Source organism: Schistocerca cancellata, chromosome 7, assembly GCF_023864275.1.
Source record: "Schistocerca cancellata isolate TAMUIC-IGC-003103 chromosome 7, iqSchCanc2.1, whole genome shotgun sequence".
NCBI lineage: Eukaryota > Metazoa > Arthropoda > Insecta > Orthoptera > Acrididae > Schistocerca > Schistocerca cancellata.
The window spans coordinates 86,059,458-86,086,318 of NC_064632.1; the positions used below are offsets into that span (position 1 = coordinate 86,059,458).

Below are 26,861 nucleotides of genomic sequence, written 5' to 3' on the forward strand. Positions count from 1 at the left end.
GCCTACCAAGACATCGAGAAATGGTCCGATAGTGTCTCGCACTAGCACCTGCCACAACACAATTGGTCACGCGCACCTGCGCCATCAGCCAGCCGAATGCACACATGCCTTTCATCATCCTTACCGTGCTCCGCACTACCGGTGGGGGCTCTGTGGCAGTTATCGAGTGCAAGAGTCGACCGCCTCATCTTTAAGAACGAACTTCTTTGAAAACTGTTGATCTCAGTCTGTTCCGAACTCTATATTCGAGCAGATGTGTTTGTACCAACATGATCAAAATAAAGTTAATTCATTATAAACAAGCGAATACTTAATGTTGGGTTCAATATTACCGTACGTAACATGTTGATCCCCACAAACTCAATGGTATCATCTGGATCACTGTCTTCAAAACTACTTTCTAAAAACTGTTCCAGTAGTTCTTTTCTCGGACAGATTTCACAGCGATGAAGCATGCAGTCTTTGGACTCAAATCACACACTGTTTTAGCAATCAAATTCTTATAATCTTCTTTAATTGGAGTGCTTGCAAGCATGAGTTTCACATTTTGATGAAAAGTGCAAATGCAGACTGAGTTGGTTCCTGCAGCACCCACAGTGATGCACCATTTTGGCCTCAATTCGCAAAATTTGGAAAATCCAACTTCAGGCCCATGCTGAAGTCGATATGCAGCAAATATTTCTTTCAAACTATTCAGAAGAAGGTACTTTTGCATCAAAACTTTCTTTCCTTATATTCTAATTGATTCACAGTCTTTTTTACCTGGACAAATTTGGCTAAATTCTTCATTCTGAAAAAATGTTACAACTCTTTCTTTTACGGCATCTGGAATCTTCTTGCCACACTTGTTCTTTGGCAGAGATAATACACCATTTTCTGCCTGTAACTTCCTAGCTGCTTTTTCCATCTTCTCTGAAACACCAAATTCTTGCATTGTCTCTTTTATAGTCCAGCTTTGTGGTACTAACGTCAGTATTTACAAATTTTTCAGGTTGCCTTGACAATTGCAACTTCTCTTCCAATTCTTTAATCAGCCACTTATAATCTTCACAATCAGGACATGTCTTGCTTGTACTAGGTGTTTGAAGATCTTTTGGGGTGAATCCTCCAGCAGCAGCAATGTTATTCGCAATTGCCTCTTGAGCTTCACTTATTTTTCGTTTTGTGTAACCTTTCACATCCCTTTTTGATACTCTCTGAAATTTTAGAGGGGAGACCCCAAAAGCAGTCGACTTGAATGGAGTGATACTTCTGGATATGCATAATCTTCTGCTGGTTTGAAGTTGACTGCGATTTTCCTGCTTTCTTTGCTAAAAATTGTTTTCTGCAAGTTCGACAGACCTTCTGACCAGGTTTCACATTGCTCTTAGTCACAGCTTGCAATTGTTTTGCTGTTTCCACACTGACAATCCGTAAACCCTTTTTAACAGAATGGTTCTTTGCACCAAAAGGATTACAACAAGATCTCTGTAGAAAGTCATATTTGTCCACCAGTATTGTTTTGTGATGAAAGTATATTTGTCCATTTTCAGTAAGACATATCTCACTTCTTTGCTTTATTAATTCCTGTTGCTCTACTGAAAATTCTTTGATTGGAATGATGCCTTATTGATGTGTGTATGTTTTCAGATGACATGCAGAATTATCTGCAAGGGCAATGACACATGGTACTGAAACCTCATTGATATCCATTATACTACAATTAAACTTATGCTTCCAATTGCCGTTGATAAAGTAGAAGTGGTGTATATTTCCAACTGAAAAATATTAAACAATCATAGATAATGGGAACTTACTTGAGAATACAACAGAAAAAAATTAAATAATCTGATAAACATTTCTAAAGAGTCACCCCTTACCTTGAAACAATTTTTTCTTACCGAAAAAAGATGTTTATTCAGTAATGACAACACACTTCACATCATTTAAAAAGGCACACACAACATTTGAACACTCTTCACTACACAACAGTGTGCTTCAGACTGATTGTTGAAGCATGTTACCAACCTCCATTGTTGACACTAAACTGGTCTGCCTCCAAAGTAAAAACAACTTTTTCTGATCAGAAAAGGTGAGCTCAGATAACTCAGTTATTATTTGAGCAATCTGGATGCAACTTGCAGAGCTTTATAACATGCTGACAGGTTGTAGATAACTAAGGTATCAGCTTCAGAAAGCTATTATTTCAGCAGATACAAGGCAATAAATCGTAGTCAAAATTTGGTACAAAAAGATTTATGAGCCACTTTGATGGCACACTATGATGAATTTACCATAGTTTGACCTTTTGTTTTACAGCTAAGATATTGCACCCAAAAATTTGAACAGGATCATGAAGTTTCAGCACGACAGGTCTCTTAGACCCTGAGTATTGGTAAATCAAAGTTGATCATTTATTCATTTAAGTCACAATGTCGAGAAATGTAATGTAATGAAAATATAAGTTTATTTGCTCTTAAATACAAAGTCTCCAAAATAAAAACAACTTTTTCTTATCAAACAAGGTGAGCTCTTTTCAATGGATCTGAGGAAAATCAGATTTGAGTTATCCCTTTTGAGGTATGATCTTTTCAAAGTGAGCCAAAATTGACTGATAAAATTTTTTAGCACACTTTGAACTTCGATAACTCAGTTATTATTTGAGCAATCTGGGTGCCACTTGCAGAGCTTTATGACATGCTGGCAGGCTGCAGATAACTAAAGTATTAGCTTCACAAAGTTACTCTTTCAGTAGATACAAGGCAATAAATTATGGCCAAAATTTAGTATGACAAGATTTATGAGCCACTTTGATAGCACACTATGATGAATTTACAACAATTTTACCTAGTGTACTACAACTAAGCTATTGTAAGTTGAACAGCATCACAAAGTTTCAGCACGACAGGTCTCTTAGATCCTGAACAATGGTAAAACAAAGTTGATCATTTGTTCATTTCAGTCGCAATGTCAAAAAATGAGCCTTTACGAATAGGTGGCTAGTGGCCCCACCATACTACTTATGAAGCTGTAATTTGGCACTGCTTCATGTAAGGTCTGTATGTACATCCTGTAAAAATTTCATCAAAATTGGAGATGGTCGAGTGGGGACCCTTAGGCCACTTGACATGGAATGACCCAGCAGTCTTTTTGTTGTGCCTGTCTGCAACTCAGCGTCTCCACTATTTGGTGAGTAGCAGTCTATCCTTTTCCTTATACTAAAAATATGGAAAGGACAGAGGAGGCATTGAGTCACAGACAGGCATAATGAAAAGAACACTAAAATATTTTAAGCTTTCAGACAATGTCGTTCTTCTGAAGTAGAAACACACATACATTCACACAAGTACAGTTGTCACACACGTTATGCCCATCTGCGACTCAATGCCTCCTAGATGTGGTTATTAGCAATCTATTCTTTTCACTATACAAGGTTATTGCAGTCTATTCTTTTCACTATACAAGGTTACTGACACAATACACAGCGGAGAACAAAAGACAACAAAGAAAGGAAAAATCATCAAAGTACTCCAAACAAAAAAATGTGTGTTGAAAAACAGGCAATGTGTACAACTTTGTTTTGAAGTTGCAAATGTGCAGATACTGTGTTGCTTGGTAAACAGAAGTAACATTAATTAGGTATGTAAAGCAGCAGTACAGTCCATAGTAAGTCATTGCTGCCATTCTTGCAAGCTTCTGTGATAGCAAAAATTCTCAATATTTGTGATATTTGTTTCGTTTTTGTATGTGTTTACTGATTTAGTGTATTTGCGGAATTTTGTATGTTAAACGGACCTAATATTGTACTAACAATGTTAGTTGCTTTGGAGAAATTTGTACCCTATACAATGTGATATCCTATTAAACTTTTAATTGTCTGATTAAATCATTTGGCACATTGTTTTGTTCCACAGGATAATAATTACAAAATATATTTAACACCTCAAGAAATATGCTCATAATACATGTACTATGGATTTCTGGACTGGTGTCAGTGACTTGGAAAAGAGCTTATTGGGCTGGTACGTCATGGTCTAACAGTGCTACGTCTCATCCTTGTTGTTTTAGCTGAAGCTGCAGCAAACTTTTTCCGAACTGTGATTCTTGAGTTTCTCCCGGCGTATTTGATAATCAAAATATCCACGGGTATGCTGCCGGTCTATAGTGTCCAACGGGCACAATATTTCGGCGATCAAACATGTCGCCATCATCAGGTGAACTGACGGACTGAGCTCCTGTGAACGTACCGGCACGGAGATCCGTACGCTATGGCTGCTCAGAGGGAACTGGGTTCGGTCGCGGCGGCGGCCGATTTAAATACCCTCCGCCCGCGGCGCGCTCCCTCCGCCGTCCGCGCCCAGCGCCACGGTCGCGCGGTGGAACAGCTTGCGACGGCGTCTGAGATGACGTCGGTGTGATGGTTCTGTCCGCCGTGGTCGTCACAACTATACGTCTGCTCGATTTACTCTTGATTAACCCGATCGCTGGTTCCCAAGCCTTGCTAAGATTATAGCCACAGTCCCGGTTTATGAGGTCGTCATTGGTGCGAATTTCGATGGCCTCTCTAACAACGCTGTCCCAGTATCTCGACGTCTGTACCAGAATCCTCGTGCGGTCATACTCCATGGCGTGATTTTCCGACAAACAATGTTCAGCGACCGCCGACTTGCTCGGATACATCAGTCGAGTGTGCCTCTGGTGTTCACGGCATCGATCCTCGACGGTACGCATCGTCTGACCAATATACGACTTGCCACATTGACACGGAATCTGGTACACGCCGGCCTTCCTCAAACCGAGGTCATCTTTGGCGCTCCCCACCAGTGCACGAGTTTTATTTGGAGGACAAAACACAGTTCCGACCCGGTGTTTCTTCAGAATGCGGGCGATTTTCCCCGAGAGTGCGCCTGTGTATGGAATAAATGCAGTGCCTACCTCCTCCCTCGTGACTTCATCCATCTCAACAGGTTGTGCTGCAGTGGTTGGGCGGAGAGCACGTTGAATCTGCCACTCTGAGTACCCATTTTTTCGAAATACCCCAGGAATTGGAACATCTGAGAACTGTATTTCGAAAAAATGGGTACTCAGAGTGGCAGATTCAACGTGCTCTCCGCCCAACCACTGCAGCACAACCTGTTGAGATGGATGAAGTCACGAGGGAGGAGGTAGGCACTGCATTTATTCCATACACAGGCGCACTCTCGGGGAAAATCGCCCGCATTCTGAAGAAACACCGGGTCGGAACTGTGTTTTGTCCTCCAAATAAAACTCGTGCACTGGTGGGGAGCGCCAAAGATGACCTCGGTTTGAGGAAGGCCGGCGTGTACCAGATTCCGTGTCAATGTGGCAAGTCGTATATTGGTCAGACGATGCGTACCGTCGAGGATCGATGCCGTGAACACCAGAGGCACACTCGACTGATGTATCCGAGCAAGTCGGCGGTCGCTGAACATTGTTTGTCGGAAAATCACGCCATGGAGTATGACCGCACGAGGATTCTGGTACAGACGTCGAGATACTGGGACAGCGTTGTTAGAGAGGCCATCGAAATTCGCACCAATGACGACCTCATAAACCGGGACTGTGGCTATAATCTTAGCAAGGCTTGGGAACCAGCGATCGGGTTAATCAAGAGTAAATCGAGCAGACGTATAGTTGTGACGACCACGGCGGACAGAACCATCACACCGACGTCATCTCAGACGCCGTCGCAAGCTGTTCCACCGCGCGACCGTGGCGCTGGGCGCGGACGGCGGAGGGAGCGCGCCGCGGGCGGAGGGTATTTAAATCGGCCGCCGCCGCGACCGAACCCAGTTCCCTCTGAGCAGCCATAGCGTACGGATCTCCGTGCCGGTACGTTCACAGGAGCTCAGTCCGTCAGTTCACCTGATGATGGCGACATGTTTGATCGCCGAAATATTGTGCCCGTTGGACACTATAGACCGGCAGCATACCCGTGGATATTTTGATTTTTCCGAACTATTGTGTTCCTTCAATGATCAGTTAACATTTAACAGAATTATATGTGCACTCCATTTTTATCACTCTATGGTCACAGACACTCACAGAAATTAGAAGCTCTCCTCACACACATGCAATCACACCTACATTTAAATTGTTTTTTGATTTATGTAGATTATGAAACCAGGTGTTATGTATTGCTTGTGACTCCTATTTCCTATTGATATTACTTTAGGCTGTAGTAATATGTTGTGACGAATATGGAGGACTCACTAAATTGGTTGACATGGCTACTTGCAGTAGAGAAGTGTTGTCAATTTATCAGGAGAAGGGAAATACATATAGAAAACACATTAATAAATTTGATTTAAAACAAAACATACTTTAAACATCTGAGATTGTATGAATGAGGGAAAAGAACAGTCCAAAATATGCAACAGTATCAAACAACAATTGACCTTTGAACAAACACCAGGCTTTAGAAGATCTTTGGTGTGGTTTCAATTGAAATAAGAGAATGAGACGCAGACTTATTGGACAATATTCTACCAACCTGTTTAGCCACTTATCTACATAATATTCTTTACACATGTAAGTTTTCTCATCTTGTTTTCTGATAAATGTAATGTATTCTGTGAGAAGGATGGCTTAAATTATTCCATATCCAAATATATAAAAATAGAAAGAAACATTCCACATGGGAAAAATACATTAAAAAAAGATGCTGTGACTTACCAAACGAGAAAGTGCTGGTAGATAGACACAATAAAAAACACACAAACACACACACAAATTTCAAGCTTTCGCAACCCATGGTTGCTTCATCAGGAAAGAGGGAAGGAGAGGGAAAGACGAAAGGATGTGGGTTTTAAGGGAGAGGGTAAGGAGTCATTGCAATCCTGGGAGCGGAAAGACTTACCTTAAGGGGAAAAAGGGACAGGTATACACTCGCACACACACACACATATCCATCCGCACATATACAGACACAAGCAGACATATGTAAAGGAAAAGAGTTTGGGCAGAGATGTCAGTCGAGGCGGAAGTACAGTACCCAAACATCCCGGCCGCCCCATTGTAGCTGGTTACCAAGCCCCCACAGAACGTATCTCTGCCTACGTAGATCAACACCTTCAACCCATTACATGCAGTCTCCATTCTTCATCAAAGATACCAACCACTTTCTTGAACGCCTGGAATCCTTACCCAATCTGTTACCCCCGGAAACCATCCTTGTAACCATTGATGACACTTCCCTATACACAAATATCCTGCACGTCCAAGGCCTCGCTGCGATGGAGCACTCCCTTTCACGCCGATCACCTACCACCCTACCTAAAACCTCTTTCCTCATTACCTTAGCCAGCTTCATCCAAACTCATAACTACTTCACTTTTGAAGGCCAGACATACCAACAATTAAAGGGAACAGCCATGGCTACCAGGATGGCCCCCTCGTACGCCAGCCTATTTATAGGTTGCTTCTTGGTTACCCAAGCCTGCCAACCCAAAGTTTGGTACAGATTTATTGATGACATCTTCATGATCTGGACTCACAGAGAAGAAGAACTCCAGAATTTCCTCTCCAACCTCAACTCCTTTAGTTCCATCAGATTCACCTGGTCCTACTCCAAATCCCATGCCACTTTCCTTGACATTGACCTCCATGTGTCCAATGGCCAGCTTCACACATCCGTCCACATCAAACCCACCAAGCAACAGTACCTCCATTATGACAGCTGCCACCCATTCCATATCAAACGGTCCCTTCCCTACAGCTTAGGTCTTCGTGGCAAACGAATCTGCTCCAGTCCCAAATCCCTGAACCATTGCACCAACAACCTGAAAACAGCTTTCTCATCCCATAACTACCTTCTCGACCTGGTACTGAAGCAAATAACCAGAGCCACTTCCTGATCCCCTCAAACCCAGAACCTCCCACAGAAGAACCCCAAAAGTGCCCCACTTGTGACAGGATACTTTCCGGGACTGGATCAGACTCTGAATGTGGCTCTCCAGCAGGGATACGACTTCCTCCAATCCTGCCCTGAAATGAGATCCATCCTTCATGAAATCCTCCCCACTCCACCAAGAGTGTCTTTCTGCCGTCCACCTAACATTCATAACCTCATCGTTCATCCCTATGAAATCCCCAAACCACCTTCCCTACCCTCTGGCTCCTACCCTTGTAACCGCCCCCGGTGTAAAACCTGTCCCTTGCACCCTCTCACCACCACCTACTCCAGTCCTGTAACCCGGAAGGTGTACACGATCAAAGGCAGAGCCACGTGTGAAAGCACCCACGTGATTTACCAACTGACCTGCCTACACTGTGAAGCCTTCTATGTGGGAATGACCAGCAACAAACTGTCCATTCGCATGAACAGACACAGGCAGACAGTGTTTGTTGGTACTGAGGATCACCCTGTGGCTAAACATGCCTTGGTGCACCGCCAGCACATCTTGGCACAGTATTACACCGTCTGGGACATCTGGATACTTCCCACAGACACCAACCTATCAGAACTCCGGAGATGGGAACTTGCCCTTCAATATATCCTCTCTTCCCATTACCCACCAGGCCTCAACCTCCCCTAATTTCAAGTTGCCACCCCTCGTACATCACTTGTCGCTCAACATCTTTGCCTCTGTACTTCCGCCTCGACTGACATCTCTGCCCAAACTCTTTGCCTTTACATACGTCTGCTTGTGTCTGTATATGTGTGGATGGATATGTGTGTGTGTGTGTGTGTGTGTGTGAGTGTATACCTGTCCCTTTTTCCCCTTAAGGTAAGACTTTCCGCTCCCGGGACTGGAATGACTCCTTACCCTCTTCCTTAAAACCCACATCCTTTCGTCTTTCCCTCTCCTTCCCTCTTTTCTGATGAAGCAACCGTGGGTTGCAAAAGCTTGAAATTTGTGTGTTTTTTATTGTGTCTATCTACCAGCGCTTTCTGGTTTGGTAAGTCACAGCATTGTGTGTGTGTGTGTGTGTGTGTGTGAGAGAGAGAGAGAGAGAGAGAGAGAGAGAGAGAGAGAGAGGGAGGGAGAGAGTGTGTGTGCACTTTACTTCTTAACATTTTTCTTTACAAATTACCTTAGGGTTGTCAAATGCACCTTTCATAATCCTTTTCCAGTTTCGATCCATGGTGTTATACTTCTTGCTTTCAACAGGTAGCTGTCGATTTATATCCTCACTCGTAAATATTGGTTCCAGATACATCCATTCTCTGCAATTATAGAGCACACACAACATTAAAAACAGAGGGAAGGGGGGGGGGGGAGCGGGTTAGAGCAAATCAATCCAGCCTAGGTGAATCATCGGATAAATATGAAAACATTAGTAACTTACTGGACAAGATATTAATCACATCCTTAAGACTGCATATGTATGATGTAGAACAGGTACCAGGTTGTCATGTGTTCCTCCACCATCGACATTTGCCATTGCGATGAAGGGGTGTATGTGTGTATGGCGTGTGGGGAGGGGGCTGAATGGGTTGGTGACTGGTGACTGCGTGTAAGCACCACTCAGTTGTAGAGAACCAATGCAATAAGACATGTCCACATAGAAAGTGACAGAATGGGAGAAAGGAGTTATCATATACAGACAGACATCCCATCGATCACACTGTGAATGTAGTTGCTCAATTTGTTGCTGTATCAATGTGGGCTGTCACACTCACAGCCATGTAACACAGTATAAGAACAGCAGTCTTAAAAAGACCCTAACAGACAGAGACCAAAAGCTAGTATCGCCTATTTTGTAGAGGGCAAACAATCTGCCCTTAAAAAGTGCAACAAATAATTTGTGTGTTAATATAGTGAATTACGTGGTCCCATCTTTTAAGAGTACAAGATGCTGAGTCACAGATAGGCACAACAAAAATACTCTCACAATTAAAGATTTCGGCCATTAAGGCCTTCGTCAACAAGACATGCACGTACATACACACACATGAGCGCGCGCGCACACACACACACACGCGCGCGCAGCGCGCGGTGCGCAAACACAACTCACACGCATAACTGCAGTCTCAGGCAACTGAAACCGGGCAGTGTGCGAGTTGGGCTTGTGTGAGTGTGGTGTGTGTGTATGTGTGTGTATGTGTGAGTTGGGCTTGTGTGAGTGTGGTGTGTGTATATGTGTGAGTGTGGTGTGGTGTGTGTGTGTGTGTGTGTGTGTGTGTGTGTGTGTGTGTGTGTGTGGGTGGGTGGGTGTGGGTGCGCTCGTGCGTGTGTATGTAGTGCATGTCTATTGTTGACGAAGGCCTTAATGGCCAAAAGCTTTAATTGTGTGAGTCTTTTTGTTGTGCCTATCTGCATCTTAGAATCTCTGCTATACGGTGAGTAGCAACTTTCCTTCTCATAATATTTGTACAATGTAAATGGATAGATCAAAAATCTACTCACCAAGCAGCAACAGGAGAACGCACACACAAAAAGGTTTAACTTTTACAAGCTTTTGGAGCCAGTGGCTCCTTCTTCTGACAGATAGTTGAAGGGGAAGGAAGGGGAAGTGAAGAAAAAGGACTGGAAAGGTTTAGGGAAAGGGGTACAGTTCACAAAAGTCACCTAGAATCCTGGGTCAGGGGAAACTTACCATCCAGTAACTCTCCCCTGAGCTAGGATTCTGGTTGGCTTTTCTGAACTGTTTCACTAAACCTCTCCAATCCTTTTCCTTTGCCCCTCTTCCTTCACCTGGAAATCTTATGCCAGTCGAAGGAGCCACTGACTCCAAAACCTTGTAAAAGTTAAACATTTTTGTTTGTGTTTTCTCCTGCCGCCTCCTGGTGAGTAGATTTTTTTATCTATCCATTTACACTGTATTGTCAGTAATTATTTTCGTTGTTATACATATGTAATACGGGATACACGAAAGTCGTGGAAATAAACATTCAAATGTGATGTTGACACAAGAATAAGAGAGCATTAACAAATGTGGATCAGCAAAGGCATTTGTGCCTAATTTGCAGAAGTTGGGTAACAATGGGGAAAGCTGCAAATAACATAAGATAAAGAGATTTATGTGTATTTGATGAGGGAGCTAGTATGCTACTAGCTACTATGCTTAAAAGCATGTTTGTGTTTGAAATATTGAACAACGGAAAATCCAGCATGGAATGTAACAATATTAGAGAAGGAAAGTTGCCACTCACCATATAGCGGACATGCTGAGTCGCAATAGACACAACAAAAATATTCACACAATTATAGCTTTCGGCCATTAATGCCTTTGTCAACAACACACACACACACACACACACACACACACACACACACACACACAACTCGCTCAACAACTGCAGTCTCAGACACTGCTGAGTCGCATTAGACTGTGTGGGTTTAGTTTTCTGAAACTTCAGTTGTGAGCGAGCTGCGCGTTTGCACACGTGCGCCTGTGTGTGTGTGTGTGTGTGTGTGTGTGTGTGTGTGTGTGTGTGTGTGTGTGTGTATTGTTGACAAAGGCATTAGTGGCAAAAGCTATAATTGTGTGAATCTTTTTGTTGTGCCTATCGAGACTCAGCATGTCCACTATATGGTGAGTGGCAACTTTCCTTCTCTAATATTGTTTCAAATATTGAATGACTAATCTAGTCTTTGTCTAGAATGTTACACAAATCTGTACCATGTGGCAGGGGACTGCATTATAATCAATGGAGGATAAGGTGTTATGTAATTGTCAAATGTGATTCATTCATCTCGTAACATACAGATGCTAATCATTTGATTAGTGTACAGGAGACAAGACAAAATATGGTTAATACAACTTCACTGATACAAAATTATCATTAACAAGATAGAGCAGTATTTAAACACTAATAAAACTTTTGTATGGAACAACATCTTTACATATTTACATAACAAGAACTGAAAAACTACATCCAGCTCAAATATTCAGTTCATCCTTCATCAAATCTTCACCTGATTAGTAGCATTGCTGAAGTAGAGTATCATGTCACTTTCTTTCAGTGAACCTAATTTGTTGTAAGTTTTCATTCCCATATATTGGGGAATCTGAGCACGTAAGTTTAAATGATGAGCAGATAGCATAAGATTATCCTTTTTTTTTGTGTGTGTGTGTGTGTGTGTGTGTGTGTGTGTGTGTGTGTGTGTGTGAGATCTAAACAGTTTTCCTTTTGTAATTCTAAACTGCCAAGCAAAAAATTGTTAATAAGATAATATTTTTAAACAACAGGCAACATTATTTCCTTGGATGCACAACACATGTTTCTAATGATTTTTTCTGTAATTTCAGTAACAATATACTTTAACAGTCTAACGAGTCTCTCTTGCAGGCACTTCATGCAAACCATACACACAAATAAGAAGTACCAAATAGTAATTAATCATTCATACTTGTGCCACATACGTTATGTGCTTACTGAAGTTACATATGTTTCTTAAATTTCCACATATATTAACAATACTTTACCTGAATGTGTTTGTTATTTTACTATCATAACTGTAACACTTAAATTTACCTCTCTCACACAGGCAATTTAGGAAGAGAATAATTATAAATAAAGAATACTGCCACACAAGGAGTTTGTGTATTTCTGGAAAATTATCTAGCCAGTTACAGTACTATTTTTTTTAAATATCTATAAAAATTAGTAGTCTCCCGTCACAAGTAACTGCATACATTGAATGACAAGAGATGTGTACCTATTTTTAAATTACAGCTTAGTATGTTTTGCATACTTTTCTAATGGATCACAGCAACCTGGTTTGCTAAGAGTTTTGTACTAGCAGAATTCATACCCTATATTCAGTTGGTTACATTGTATGATTGGGTTTCTACATTTTTAGGGGTGGTTAGCATATCCACCTGCTTACCTCATCTTAGTTGAATGCAGTGTAGAGAAGATAAAAGGTATGGCTCCAAGGCCAGAGCTTCCTTACGAGTTTAGTTTGTTAACTAGGTGGTGGTTACTGCTTGTGTTTGTACTCTCCCCATAGGCTGACAATAGTAGGGTGTCAAAATCAAATTCCGGGGCCAGTGGTGAGCATTCTGTAAGACTGGCAAATACCTTATCCTTCAGGCCATCGGTGAAGTACCTCCCAGAAATGGAGCCTCGGGGTGTGGAATGGAATAAGCATCTGTCTTTGGGGTCTACTTTCTTTCTTTCTTTCTTTGGCTCTAACATTCCTAGTCTTTCTTTTCCTTTTCTTTCTTCTCCACCAGGAGTATACCACGTCTATCCTTCCTCTTTCCATAATCAGTAGTTTGCATTGTGGAAGTCTCCTCTTATCCACATGTTAGAATCTGTTTTCACAGGATTCCAGATATGTAGCACATGCACCAGTGACTTCCAGATGATGTTACAGCAATAATCAATCCATAACAGGAACTAATGATTACTTCATGTTCAATGAGTATGATTAAGTGATGAATAGTCATCCTGTTTAAATAACGAATTGATAATTACGCTAGAGGTGAATTGGTTTACAAGTACCTGCTGTGGCTAGGCTCCACATACAGGGAAACAAAGACAATACAAAAATAGTGTAAGATCACACAATTTATGACTATAACTTACTTCATGAAGTTAAATTCATACCAAAGGACTAGTTACTTTGTAACAAAGTTTGTGTAAACGTCATAATTAAAAATGTTTTAAAATGGACTTATATGAAATATTACTTCATACAAACAACATAAGTTAACAGTTTTTAGCTTCCGATGTTTTAACTAATTTTAATTTGCAAAAGCGAATGTGTATTCAGAACTACCAGTATTATACAATGGTGTATGTTTTACAGTTGCTATGACATCCTTCATCTCAGAAAGGGGATATGAAGTGTAACTTATCATTTGAGTGAAGTGTTGTGTTGCTCAATATCTACTGAACTCACAAATGGTATTCGTCATAGTGAAAGTGTTTCTTTTTTTTTTTTAAATTATTATCAGTTTGATAGTCTAGAATAGTATACCAACTGAGAATGTATGACTGTCTGTGCACGTTAAGTTTGAAGGTTTCCAGCACAGATACAATTGCACTGGAGTAGTAGTGCTCAATAAGAAGAAATACCATGGTTAATCTCTCCCTGAAAATGCCAGGTATTTGGAGGAAGATCATGTTATAAGAAGCCCCTGAGAAATTAGTGGTGAGCAGGGGAAGGGGAGATTAATCATATCACAATAATGACTTTTCTTTCCTCTCAGCTGTAATTTAACCACAGTTTTTTTAAGTATTTTAAAATTTTTAATTTATGAAGCTCAATAAAATTCAATTCCAATGTTAAGTTAAAAAACACAGAATTCCCAGAGATTTTACAAAATTCCTGATTTTTCCAAGTAAAATGTAATTCCCTGAGAATCCTAGTTTTCCAGAAGAACTGCCATCCTGCATTTGACATTATTTAACTCCTGTTCCAACTTCATTAACCTATCTTCAGACATTAAGGATCTGCAATTTATTGTTATTCAAGTTGCGTTAATGCAGACTATGTTATTGATTACTTGTCCAAGCATTATGTAGCAAGATGTGGGCACAGAAGTAGCCTGGCATGCCCTATAGTCCAAAACTATTGACTAGTTCCCTCAATCCACTAATCCCAATATTTACTTCCATGGGTCAGATTATCGATTTCCAAGTTCTTGTATATGACAGTATGACCTATGCCAATTCTGCCCACAAAACACTAACCTTCTAGAACCTAAAGACTTTTGCAAAACACGTCAACAGTGCTATGACCTAGAATAGTCATTTTCAGAATTGTTTCAGTCCAGGCCCAAACTGTTTATCTCTGAGCATAGGATCAATATGGGAGTCATCAAAAATGGCTGCAAATGTTCGAAGTCCAATTCAGTTTTACAGAAATTATTCTGCAGCACTGGCCATTTACTTAGCTTGCATTTATTGCAAATCTCTGCTCCAACACAAAGTCCCAGTAACTGAAAAAAAAGAGCGGGTGACTCCTGTACTGAGAAAGGCAAAATAACAGACCCACAAAATTACAGAGCAGTATCTTTACCTTTGGTCCACTGCAGAATTATTGAATATGTATTCAGTTCAAATATAATAAACTTCCCCGAGACACAGAAGCTTTTGTCCACATATTAACTCAGATATAGAAAGCTTCACTTGTGCAAAACTCAGCTTGACCTTTTCTCACATCATATCTTACAAATCACAGATGGAGGGCAACAGGCAGATTCCACATTCCTAGATTTTGGGAGAACAATCGACACGGTGCCCCCACTGCAGACCGCTGACAAAGTTTGGGAGCTTACAAACTTGTTCCCCGCCGGCTGCGGTGGTCTAGCGGTTCTAGGCGCTCAGTCTGGAACCACGCGACTGCTACGGTCGCAGGTTCGAATCCTGCCTTGGGCACTGATGTGTGTGATGTCCTTAGGTTAGTTAGGTTTAAGTAGTTCTAAGTTCTAGGGGACTGATGACTACAGATGTTAAGTCCCATAGTGCTCAGAGCCATTTGAACCCAAACTTGTTCCCCAGATATATGAGAGCCTCAAACACTTTTTAAGTAATAGCATCCAGTACGTTGTCTTCAACAGTGAGTGTTTATCAGAGATAAGGGCGTCATCAGGGGTGCCCCAGGGAAATGCGATAGTACTGCTCTTATTATCTATATGTATAAATAATCTGATGGAGAGGGTGAGCAGCAATTTACAGCTGTTTGCTGATGATGCTGTGATGTACTGAAAGCTGTCATCATCACTGAGTGACTGCAGGGGGATACAGGGTGACTTACAGAATTTCTAGCTGGTGTGATGAATGGCACCTTGTACTGAATGTAGAAAAATGTAAGTTAATGTGGATGAGTTAGAAAAACAATCCTGTAATGTTCAAATACAGCATTAGTAGTGTGCCGCTTGACACAGTCAGCTCAATTAAATATCTGGGCGTAATGCTGCAGAGTGATATGAAATGGAATGAACACATCAGGTAGGTAGTAGGAAAGACAAATGCTATGCATTGCTTTATTGGGAGAATTTTGGGAAAGTCTAACTCATCTATAAAGGAGACAGCACGCAGAATGCAATTACGGCCCGTTCTTGAGTACTGCTCGAATTTTTGGAATCTCCACCATGTCAGATTTAAAGGAAGACATCAAAGTAGTTCAGAGGAATGCTGCTAGACTTTTTACTGGTATATTTTATCAACATGTAAGTATTATGGATATGCTTCGTGAACTCAAATGGGAAATGCTGGTGGGAAGAAGACACTCTTTCCATGATGCATTACTACAGAAATTTGAGGCTGAGGCCAATTGCAGATCAATTCTACTGCCGCCAAGGTACATTTCATGTAAGGACCATGAAGGTAAGAATAGAGAAATCAGGGCTCTTACAGAGGCTTATAGATAAGCCATTTTTCCCTCACTCTAATGCAGGTGGAAGAGAAAAGAAAATGACTAGTAGTGGTACACATAGGTTTGCCATATCTAGATGGGACCTCATCAAAACACTGAGATAGCAGGTGCAGAAATGAAGTAAAACATTTATTTAATATAACTAGTTTTTATTTAGAACACAATTACATGGAACTTGCTGTGCCAGAAGTAGTTAGTACATCATATTTTTCCGAAGATTCCAGACCTTTCAGTAAGTCTTTTTTTCCCTTTTATACACTACTGACCATTAAAATTGCTACACCAAGAAAAAATGCAGATGATAAACGGGTATTCATTGGACAAATATATTATACTAGAACTGACACGTGATCACATTTTCACGCAATTTGTGTGCATATATCCTGAGAAATCAGTACCCAGAACAACCACCTCTGGCCATAATAACGGCCTTGATACACCTCGGCATTGAGTCAAACACAGTTTGGATGGTGTGTACAGGTACAGCTGCCCATGCAGCTTCAACATAATACCACAGTTCATCAAGAGTAGTGACTGGCGTATTGTGACGAGCCAGTTGCTCGGCCACCATAGACCAGACGTTTTCAACTGGTGAGAGATCTGGAGAATGTGCTGGCCAGGGCAGCAGTCGAACATTTTCTGTATCCAAAAAGGCCCGTACAGGACCTGCAACATGTGGTTGTTCATTATCCTGCTGAAATGTAGGGTTTCGCAGGGATCGAATGAAGGGTAGACATGGGACATAACACATCTGAAATGTAACATTCACTGTTCAAAGTGCCGTCAATGCGAACAAGAGGTGACCGAGATGTGTAACCAATGGCACCCTATACCATCATGCCGGGTGATACACAAGTACGGCGATGATGAATACACACTATCAATGTGCGTTCACTGTGATGTCACCAAACACGGATACGACCATCATGATGCTGTAAACAGAACCTGGTTTCATCCGAAAAAATGACGTTTTGCCATTTGTGCACCCAGGTTCGTCGTTGAGTACACCATCACAGGCGCTCGTGTCTGTGATGCAGTGTCAAGGGTAACTGCAGCCATGGTCTCCGAGCTGATAGTCCATGCTGCTGCAAACGTCATCGAACTGTTCGTGCAGATGGTTGTTGTCTTGCAAACGTCCTCATCTGTTGACTCAGGGATCGAGACGTGGCTGCACGATCCGTTACAGCCATGCAGATAAGATGCCTGTCATCTTGACTGCTAGTGATACGAGGCCGTTGGGATCCAGCACGGCATTCCGTATTACCCTCCTGAACCCACCGATTCCATATTCTGCTAACAGTCATTGGATCTTGACCAATGCGAGCAGCAATGTCACGATACGATATACCGCAATCGCGATAGGCTACAATCCGACCTTTATCAAAGTCAGAAATGTGATGGTACACATTTCTCCTCCTTACACGAGGCATCACAACAACATTTCACCAGGCAATGTCGGTCAACTGCTGTTTGTGTATGAGAAATCGGTTGGAAACTTTCCTCATGTCAGCACGTTGTAGGTGTCGCCACCAGTGGCAACCTTGTGTGAATGCTCTGAAAAGCTAATCATTTGCATATCACAGCATCTTCTGCCTTTCGGTTAAATTTTGCGTCTGTAGCATGTCATCTTCGTGGTGTAGCAATTTTAATGGTCAGTAGTGTATATTTATAAAACTTCAGGCAAGACAGCTTGTAGTTAAACTAGAACAGTAAAATTAATTCCACAGGCCCTGGCAGCATCAATTTTTTTCATCAGTCCACTGGGGTGACATCAGTGAAAATACTCTTTCCACAGTGGTGTTGTGTGCAGGGTTAGAAAACAAACACTCACATAATTTTAGCAGTTGGCATTTGTTTCAGGCTTTTTGGTTTCCTTAAGAAAGTAAATCCTCCTGTCTTCCATGGAGAATGTAACAATATTATGAGAAGGGAAGTTACTGCTCACCATATAGTAGAGATGCTGAGTCACTGATAGGCACAACAAGAAGACTTTCACAATTAAAACTTTCGGCCCTTGGCCTTTGTCAACAATAGACACACACACACACACACACACACACACACACACGGACGCACAAGCACACGCAAACGCATCTCGTACACACGACTGTAGTCTCAGGCAACTGAAACCACACTGCGAGCAGCAGTACCAGTGCATGATGGGAGTGGCGACTGGGTGGGGCTAAGGAGGGGGCCAGGGCAGAGAGGAAGAGGAATAGTATGATGGGGGTGGCAGACACTGAAGTGCTGCAGATTAGACGGAGTACAGGGGTGATGTGGGGGGGGGGGGGGGGGTGGGGGGGGGGGGGGAGGGAGTAGCGGAAAAGGAGAGAAATAAAAAGACTGCATTTGGTGGTGGAATGATGGCTGTCTAGTGCTCGAATAGGAACAGGGAAGGGGCTGGATATGTGAACACAGTGACTAACAAAGGTTGAGTCCAGGAGAGTTACAGAAACGTAGGACATATTGCAGGAAAGTTCCCACCTGCCCAATTCAGAGAAGATGGTGTTAGTTGGAAGGATTCATATGGCACAGGCTGTGAAGCAGTCATTGAAATTAAGGATATCGTTTTGGCAGTGTGTTCAGCAACAGAGTGGTCCACTTGTTTCTTGGCTACAGTTTGTCAGTGGCCATTCATGCAGACAGACAGCTTGTTGGTTGTCATGCCTACATAGAATGCAGCACAGTGGTTGCAACTTAGCTTGTAGATCACATGACTGGTCTCACAGGTAGCCCCACCTTTGATGGGATAAGTGATGTTAGTGACTGGACTGGAGTAGGTGGTGGTGAGAGGACGTATGGGACAGGTCTTGCATCTAGATCTATTACTAGGGTATGGGCCATGAGGTAAGGGATTGGGAGCAGGGTTGTGTAAGGATGGACAAGTACATTGTGTAGGTTCGGTGAATGGCAGAATACCACTGTGGGAGGGGTGGAAGGATAGTGGTCAGGACATTTCTCATTGCAGGGGAAGATGGGAGGTAATCGAAACCATGACGGAGAATGTAATTCAGTCGCTCCAGTCCTGGGTAGCACTGAGTTACAAGGGGAATACTCCTCTGTGGCCAGACGATGGGACTTTGGGAGGTGGTGGGAGACTGGAAAGATAAGGGACAGGAGATTTGTTTTTGTACAAGGTTGGGAGGATAATTATGACTCAGCATCTCTGCTGTATGGCGAGTAGCAACTTTCCTTCTCATAATATTGTTACATTTCTTCCATGGAGTGTTTACACTTCCAAACATTACTTACTCACACTTCTTGTTTGTATTATGTTTAGAAAGAATTGTCTCATCAGCTTGCTATTCAAATAGGAACTGCCCTATTGCTTGGTGCTGCTTAAATAGTTCCAGCCTCGTACTACTGGAGAAGTCTGGTATTTTCTCAAATTACAGCACTAGATCTACAGGGTGATTCACTAACTATTGCCACCAAGAATAAAAATTATGACAGGAGATGAAAAGGTTGTGGGACAAAAGTTGCGTGGGACAATGGGGCCCATAATATGACGGTTTTTAGTTGCTAGGTAGGGTCGCTTCAGAGATATGAAGGTCAATTTCGTTTTTTTAAATGGGATGCTATAGTTTGGTACTCATTTTCCAATAGCAGTTATCAAGATGAATCCATTGATGTGTAACAGCAAGGTCTTTCAGCGTCAACAAAGGTCACAAAGGTGGCATGACATCCATTTACAGAAGGTGTTCGAAGTATTGGTATCAATGTAGTGCTGCAATCTTCTTATCATGGACTGAGCGCTATTTCTTATCACATGCCATTTATTGAAACACATGCTCTGAAAATTCTCTCTCGCATATCTTCAGGTGTAGTTGGAACATCTGTATAGACAATGTCTTTTACAAATCCCCACAAAAAAATATCCAGAGGCATCATGTCTGGCAAATGAGCCGGCCACAACACATCTCCTCCATATCCAATCCAACGATTTGAGAATTGTCTCTGCAAGTCATTTCTATCCATCAACGAAAAATGTGCCGGACAGCCATCGTGTTGATACCACAGTCCGTTCCTTGTTCCTAAAGGTATTTCTTCCAATAATAGACCTAATGTTTCCTGCAGGAACGTGGTGTACTTTCTACCGTTAAGATTTCCTTCAATGAAATAGGGGCCTATAATTCTGTCCTCCAGAATCTCACACCATACATTGACCGAGCACTGTTTTTGGTGTGCAACTTGCCGCAGCCAACATGGATTTTCAATTGCCCAATAATGCATGTTATGCAAATTAACATTTCCTTGGTTCGTGAATGTAGCTTCGTCAGTAAATACAATCAAATTAATAAATGTGTCATCCCTCTGAATCTGAAATTGAGTCCATAGACAGAATTCAATGCGATGCATACAATCCCTACCCGTTAATTCTTAGTGGAGACTGATATGGTAAGGATGATATTTATGGCGATGCAGACCATGTCTCATGCCAGATTCCCTTATGATTTGACGCGAACAAACACAAGTATCTCAAACCACAGTGGCAAGAGTACCAATTTCCATTTCCTCGTTAGTAACTTTCCTTTGCCAGCTATGTTTCCAATGTGTTAAAGATCCAGTTGCCCTCAATTTATCATAGACATATTTAAATGTACGACACATATAGGGTGAGTATGCCGAGGATATCTTTCAGCGTTTAAGTCTCCAGCTCTCACTGTATTTCGTTGGCATTCTCTGTAAATAAGAAGCATATCAACTTGTTCTGCGAAGGAATACATCATTCACATTTGCTTGATTTGGCGATACTAGTCTTACTGTTTCTATTAGTGTTGTATTGCTAAACTGTCAAATGGTGTTTACATGTGAATGGCAAGTAAGGATACCACTCAATCCATGATAAGAAGATTTCAGCACTGCATTGATACCAACAGTCATCACTTCGAACACCTTCTGTAAATGGACATTCATACTGCCTTTTTGACTTTCATTGACCTTACTGTTACACATCATTGCATTCGTCTTGATAGCCGCTATCAGAAAATAAGTACCAAACTATAGCAGCCCATTTAAAAATCAAAGTTGGCCTGGCCTTCATATCTCCGATGCGACCCACCTAGCAACAAAAAACCAACGTCACATTATGCCCCCCCCCCCCCCCCCCCTTTGTCCCACGAAACCTTTGTCCCACAAGCTTTGCAGCTACTATCAAACTTTCGAAGTTATTCTAGGTGGCAATAATTAGTGACTCACCGTGTAGAAGGTGCTTGCAACACTGATACAGTATAAGCAACAAGCAACACCATCTGTGGGACAACGTTGTCAACATAAACTTGTTGACACAGTTAAAACTAACTGAGGCTGCATTTACATGTTGCACTAACAGATGACATTACTTCTTACTTGAGCCAAGCTTATAACAGACTTTGCACAATCAGGACAAAATTGCGTCTTCTCGGGATGTCAGGATGAGAAGATCCGGTGACGGTCCCCATATATGGGAACAGATGGCAACTCTAGGTACACAGTACCCTCCACCATGCACCATATGATGGCTTGTGGAGTATGTATGTGTCACACAGTCTGTCTCTTTGATTGGTGAGACCTGATACACGCTTGATCATCACAAAGTGAGCTATTAATATGGTTACCTTATGTGTACTAACACCAGCAGTATCAGTGTGTCAGTTTTCTCTTTTACTTACTTCTGACATTCTACCCATTCATCTAACACATCTTGAGTCAGATGCAGTTTTTCCTCCCAATCAGTAATCTCTTCTTCAAATGCTGGTCTGTAAGGACTGTATGAAACCTGCTGAGTCAAAGCAATATGATCATCAAGCATCTGAGTTATTTCATCTGCAATCTTCATTATGTAAGTGCCTAAAAGAGAAATAAACTACACAAAATTATCAATAATATAACACAGACATTATAGGTGAGTAAATCCATTGTTACATACCTGTGGCTTTGTAGGGTGTTACTTCCATATCTATATGGGCCCAGTCTCCCTTCATTTTATTCAATGTTAATTCTATGGCATATTCCTTTGCAGCTGTCTCTGATATCTGTGTCATTACTTCCACATGGTCAGCAAGCCCCAAATCGAGACATTGATTGAATGTGAGGTTGGGAGTATATTCAAGCTCAATACCTATTTAAACATTTGAAATGCAATACGTTAGAAGTAAAGAATAAAAGTTTCATTGTTGGAGATTTATTTTATTGAATGAATTTAAGTTTTAGTACAGTATTATCAGTTATCTTTTTACCAATATATGAAATTTAAAAACTTTGTGTTTATTACTTGAAATGACTAAGAAAAAAGTCTGCTACTTCTGTGTCATTTCAGAGACTGATGAACAGTAAATACGGTACATTTTTTTTTTTTTTTTTTTTAATAAGATTCCTGGTTGCTCCTGAGGGGTCGCGTCAACTAAGACAGAGAGAGGAGATGATATGAAGTAGATCTACTTCACTGTTGTTACAAGTAAAGTATTCCTATGAATCTGTCACTGAAGTGGTCGCTAGTGTCATTTTATGCAGCTCACCACATTTTAGTGGGAGTACTTGCGCAAATATTCTTTTCTGAGAAACTTTGATATCTGTGAGTGTAGAACCATCTTCTGTTGATTTGGTCGCACATGATACATATAACTATTTGCATATGTATGTGCATTTTAATAACATTGTCTTTTCCAATTCACTGTCCACTGATGATGTGTACTTCAGTAATCATCACACACACTTACATTATTATCTATTTCTATAGTTTCTATAGTTGTCTACATAACAACAGCAAAAGCAACTGCTATTTTCTTTTCAGAAAGAGAAATGCTACACAAGGTACTGCCTTGAAGTCAACTGTAGACAAAACAAAAATTTTAGTGTTAAGAATTTCATTGAAACCTTGTTATTTGAAATAAAGAGAAAAAGGCTCTTATTTCTTAATTAATAGCAGATGTTGTGGAGGTGCACCTACGGCTACCACCACAACCACCCATTTTGTTAGCAATTTCGCTGGCCGAGTAGTTTGGTCACTTGATGCAAGCATGGGCTCTCTCTCTTCTGCATCAGCCATGCTCAGGTAAGGCTCTCCTTGCTGACTAGGGCCATTTCATGCTTTTCCTATAAAGACCTTCCTCTGTTATTGGACTTGGACTGGACTGTTGCTATTTTGTTAATGTTCTGTGACCGTATAATTCTGGTGCTCCATCACTGGAATTGTATTTATTATGTATTTAGTTGTAATAAAAATTGTAGATACTACACTTTTTGGTGATGAGGATGTTTCATATCTGCATGCGTTCCGTAAGTGCAAGCACAACCACTGGTCCAGTTATTACAACAGGAGTGACAGCTTGAACAGCAACAACAGCAGCAGTTAAAACTAGATTCATGAGTTGGTTATGACTGCACAGGGTGCCATTGCCTTTCTGCAACTGTCAATGTCTCACCCACATGTGCCACCACCATTTCCACTGTTCCACAATAAAAAGGAATTATGCGACTCATATGTGCAGCATTTGCAGCAGCATTTCAGTTTGCAGACCCAATTTGGCAAAAATCCTTTTTCTTCTCTTGATGGAGCCCAGAATGTTTGACTTACTTTGGAAACTTGCCCCACTAATGTACCCAGAGGTATAGTCATTTTCTCAAATTTGAGAACTGCTTGGCATCACATATGGAGTTTCACCAAGAACAATAGAAACCAGACAAGTCCTGTCAGGTGCGGGTAGCGATCTCCGGGATTTAAGTCAGAAGTGCAGATTTTTTTGTGCTCACTGTAAACAGTCCCATGCGAACTATCTGACATTTGATGTCATCACCCATTCTATGTTATGAGACATCATATCAGAAGATCCCACAATTGAAGAGGTGCTGGCTGTCACTCAGCCATTTCAAGTGCCACATGCTATGACTGAACAGTTTGAGGACACAATGAACATAGCAACAGTGCATTCAGTTCCACAGCAACAGTGTCTTTCAGTGATGTCCTCACTGTGTTCATGTTTGCACCATTTGCCATCGGGTTGTGGTCCTTTCAGATACTGTTTCCCTTCATGCCCTGATTGTTTCTGTGTGCATTCCAATAGTTGCTGCCCACACAGCTGTCTGACTTTGCTGCCCCCATGACCATCCCTTGGACACAGTTGTAGAGTATGTGAAGTTTCACAGGTTTACATCAGGACAGGAACATTTGTTCCATTTCCAGCTCAATACCAGGACACCTGTGCCTCTCATGAAATTTTGCTTGGATCGCCCTTCTCTTTTCTTCACCAATCATGGTTTGGTTGGTTGCAACAATCACTCCAATTCCTATTTGAGGCCAGTTCACAATCGACAATGTCTATCAGCATGTCAAGAGCATGATCACATTTATGGTCATCAAAAGGGCAACATTGAAAAACATACTTGGTCTTGACACATCTGCAGTTTTTGGTTTTCAAATTCAGGATGCTGTGCATCTCATTTTAGACTCCATCCGATTTCAGGCACTGTATGCACTCTTCCATGAGTTACGGTCTCTTTTTTCATCTACACTGGGTGCTGCATAAGATAATGAGGCTCACGTCGTCCTTAAATCAATGACTGTTCCTGAATATTGTAATGTTTGGCCTATTCCTGTCAAGAGCAAACTGGACAGGTTGTAATGCAATGGGCATAATTGAACCCATTCATCCAGTCAGTAGACTACACATATGGCTGATATACAAAAGCCTCCAGGGGCACTTACTTTATGCATGAATTTTAAGTCCACCATTAACACCCAATCAATGGTCGAATGGTACACTATTTCCTGCCGAAAAGAAATACAAGTGAAGCTGGCTGATGGTGAGTGTTTTCTGAAAATTGATCTGACAGAGGCATACACGCACCTTTAGTTGGGCTCCACCTGTCAACAGTTAATGTTTATTTATTAACAATCCCTTTGCGTTATACCATTATAGGCACCTGCCATTCAACTTCACAAGTGCTCCTGTCATTTTCCAGTGGGTTTTAGGAAAGTTAGTGCAAGGTGGTCGATGATGTTCAAATTATCTTGATGACATTCTCATCATATGTTCCTTAATAACATCAAAAATTCAAGATGAGTATATTTTTTACTTCAACATTATACATTTCTATGTCTGCTGATACTGACAGAAATGCCCAGAACCTAATTTTGCATTCAATTACTTATATTTGTGTTTAATGGACTGAGGGCACGGGGTTAGCACTCTTCTACTGACACCTACAGTGTCAGCTTCCCAGAGGAGGGGACAAATGGGGCAGTATGCTGATTTATGCCACCACCACAACCAAAGAACTCATATTCAATGCTGTGTCAAGAGAATGAAACGAGGGCACCTGCTCTGCTCACTGACGCCATCGCCATAGCAGAATGGTCCTAGCTTCGCCATTGCTGAATGGTCCTAGCCGCATGCTGCCAGCATGTTGTTGCTCTCTGTTGCCTCAACTGTGCTCAGTGAAGTTTCTAATTGCTTACTTTCGAATTCTGTTCACCAAACAGCAAAAAGTGGCCCTTAAGTGCAGTCTGCTGAAACAGAAGTTTTTTTCATACAGGAATCAAATACTTCGGTCACCTTTTTTCAAAGGATGGCTTCAAACCTAAAGAGAACACCATGTAACAGCCACTGACAACATGTCTGAACCATGGTACCTTTTGGAATGCCCATCATTTATGGGCAAAAGCAGTTAGTCAAAATTTCTCCCCAGTGTGGCAGACATTATTCACATGTTCAACAAGCTGCAGAAAAAAGGCATTTCTTTAGTTTCATCTTTGGACTGTGACAGAGCTTTTGTCCATATAAAATCATTGCTAAGGTCATCACAATGCATTGGTACCTTTATACCAACCAAACAGCTCATGCTTGCAACAGAGGCTTCCCAACACAGGATTTGGGTGGTTTTGGCACACAGAAACAGTGATGGCTCTGAAAAGCCTATCGTGTGTCCCTCCAACAATTAACAGCAACTGAATGCAATTACTCTCATTTAGAAAAGGAAGGTTTATTCATTGTGTATTCTGTCCCAAAGTTTTATGTTTTCCTCTATGGCAACAAATTCCATATCATCCCAGACCATAAACCACTTGTGGTGATTTTCTGTCCTGATTTGCAGCTTCCTGACAGGAATGCACATCTGCTTCAGTATTGAGATTTGTTTTTGAGTATCACTATGAGATACATTACAGATCTATGTTACAGCATGTTAATGCAGAAACACTGTTGTGGCAGCAGATGGGGTCCAACCCGGCTGTCAATAGCACCTAAGTCATCTGTTTTCAGACTGACATTAACTTGGAGCACAGAGTAGATAGACTTCGAGTCGTGGTCCATTGCTTAGCACAGGCCACTCGGCATAATAATGGGCTCTGGCAGGGAAGTCCATTTTGTGTAGCATGGTTGGCCCAAGAGACTGCATTCATAGTAATCTGTCTGTTTCTTACTCTGACATTGGCTGGCACAGTCCTCCTTAGCACCTATATGGACGTTCCTCATGCCATCATCCCTCCAATCCTGTGGACTTGCTTCCTTACTCTCTGAGACCATGGCCACTGGGATATAACCTGTATGAAGGCCCTTGCACACGATTTTGTCTAATGGCCTGGCACTGGTTCAGCAATTGGGG

At 41.6% G+C, this 26,861-nt stretch overlaps 1 protein-coding gene across 1 annotated transcript in view; it reads right to left on the reverse strand.

The window, feature by feature from the left end:
• Window positions 1-26,861, reverse strand: part of LOC126092652 (dynein axonemal heavy chain 1-like) — an 894,951-nt gene that overhangs the window by 726,075 nt on the left and 142,015 nt on the right. Inside the window, exons 11-13 of the mRNA XM_049908374.1 lie at window positions 22,189-22,380; window positions 21,932-22,109; window positions 9,037-9,169 (exon numbers count right to left, since the gene is read on the reverse strand). Coding sequence (XP_049764331.1) covers window positions 9,037-9,169; window positions 21,932-22,109; window positions 22,189-22,380 — 503 coding nt within the window. The remainder of the gene's footprint in view (window positions 1-9,036; window positions 9,170-21,931; window positions 22,110-22,188; window positions 22,381-26,861) is intronic.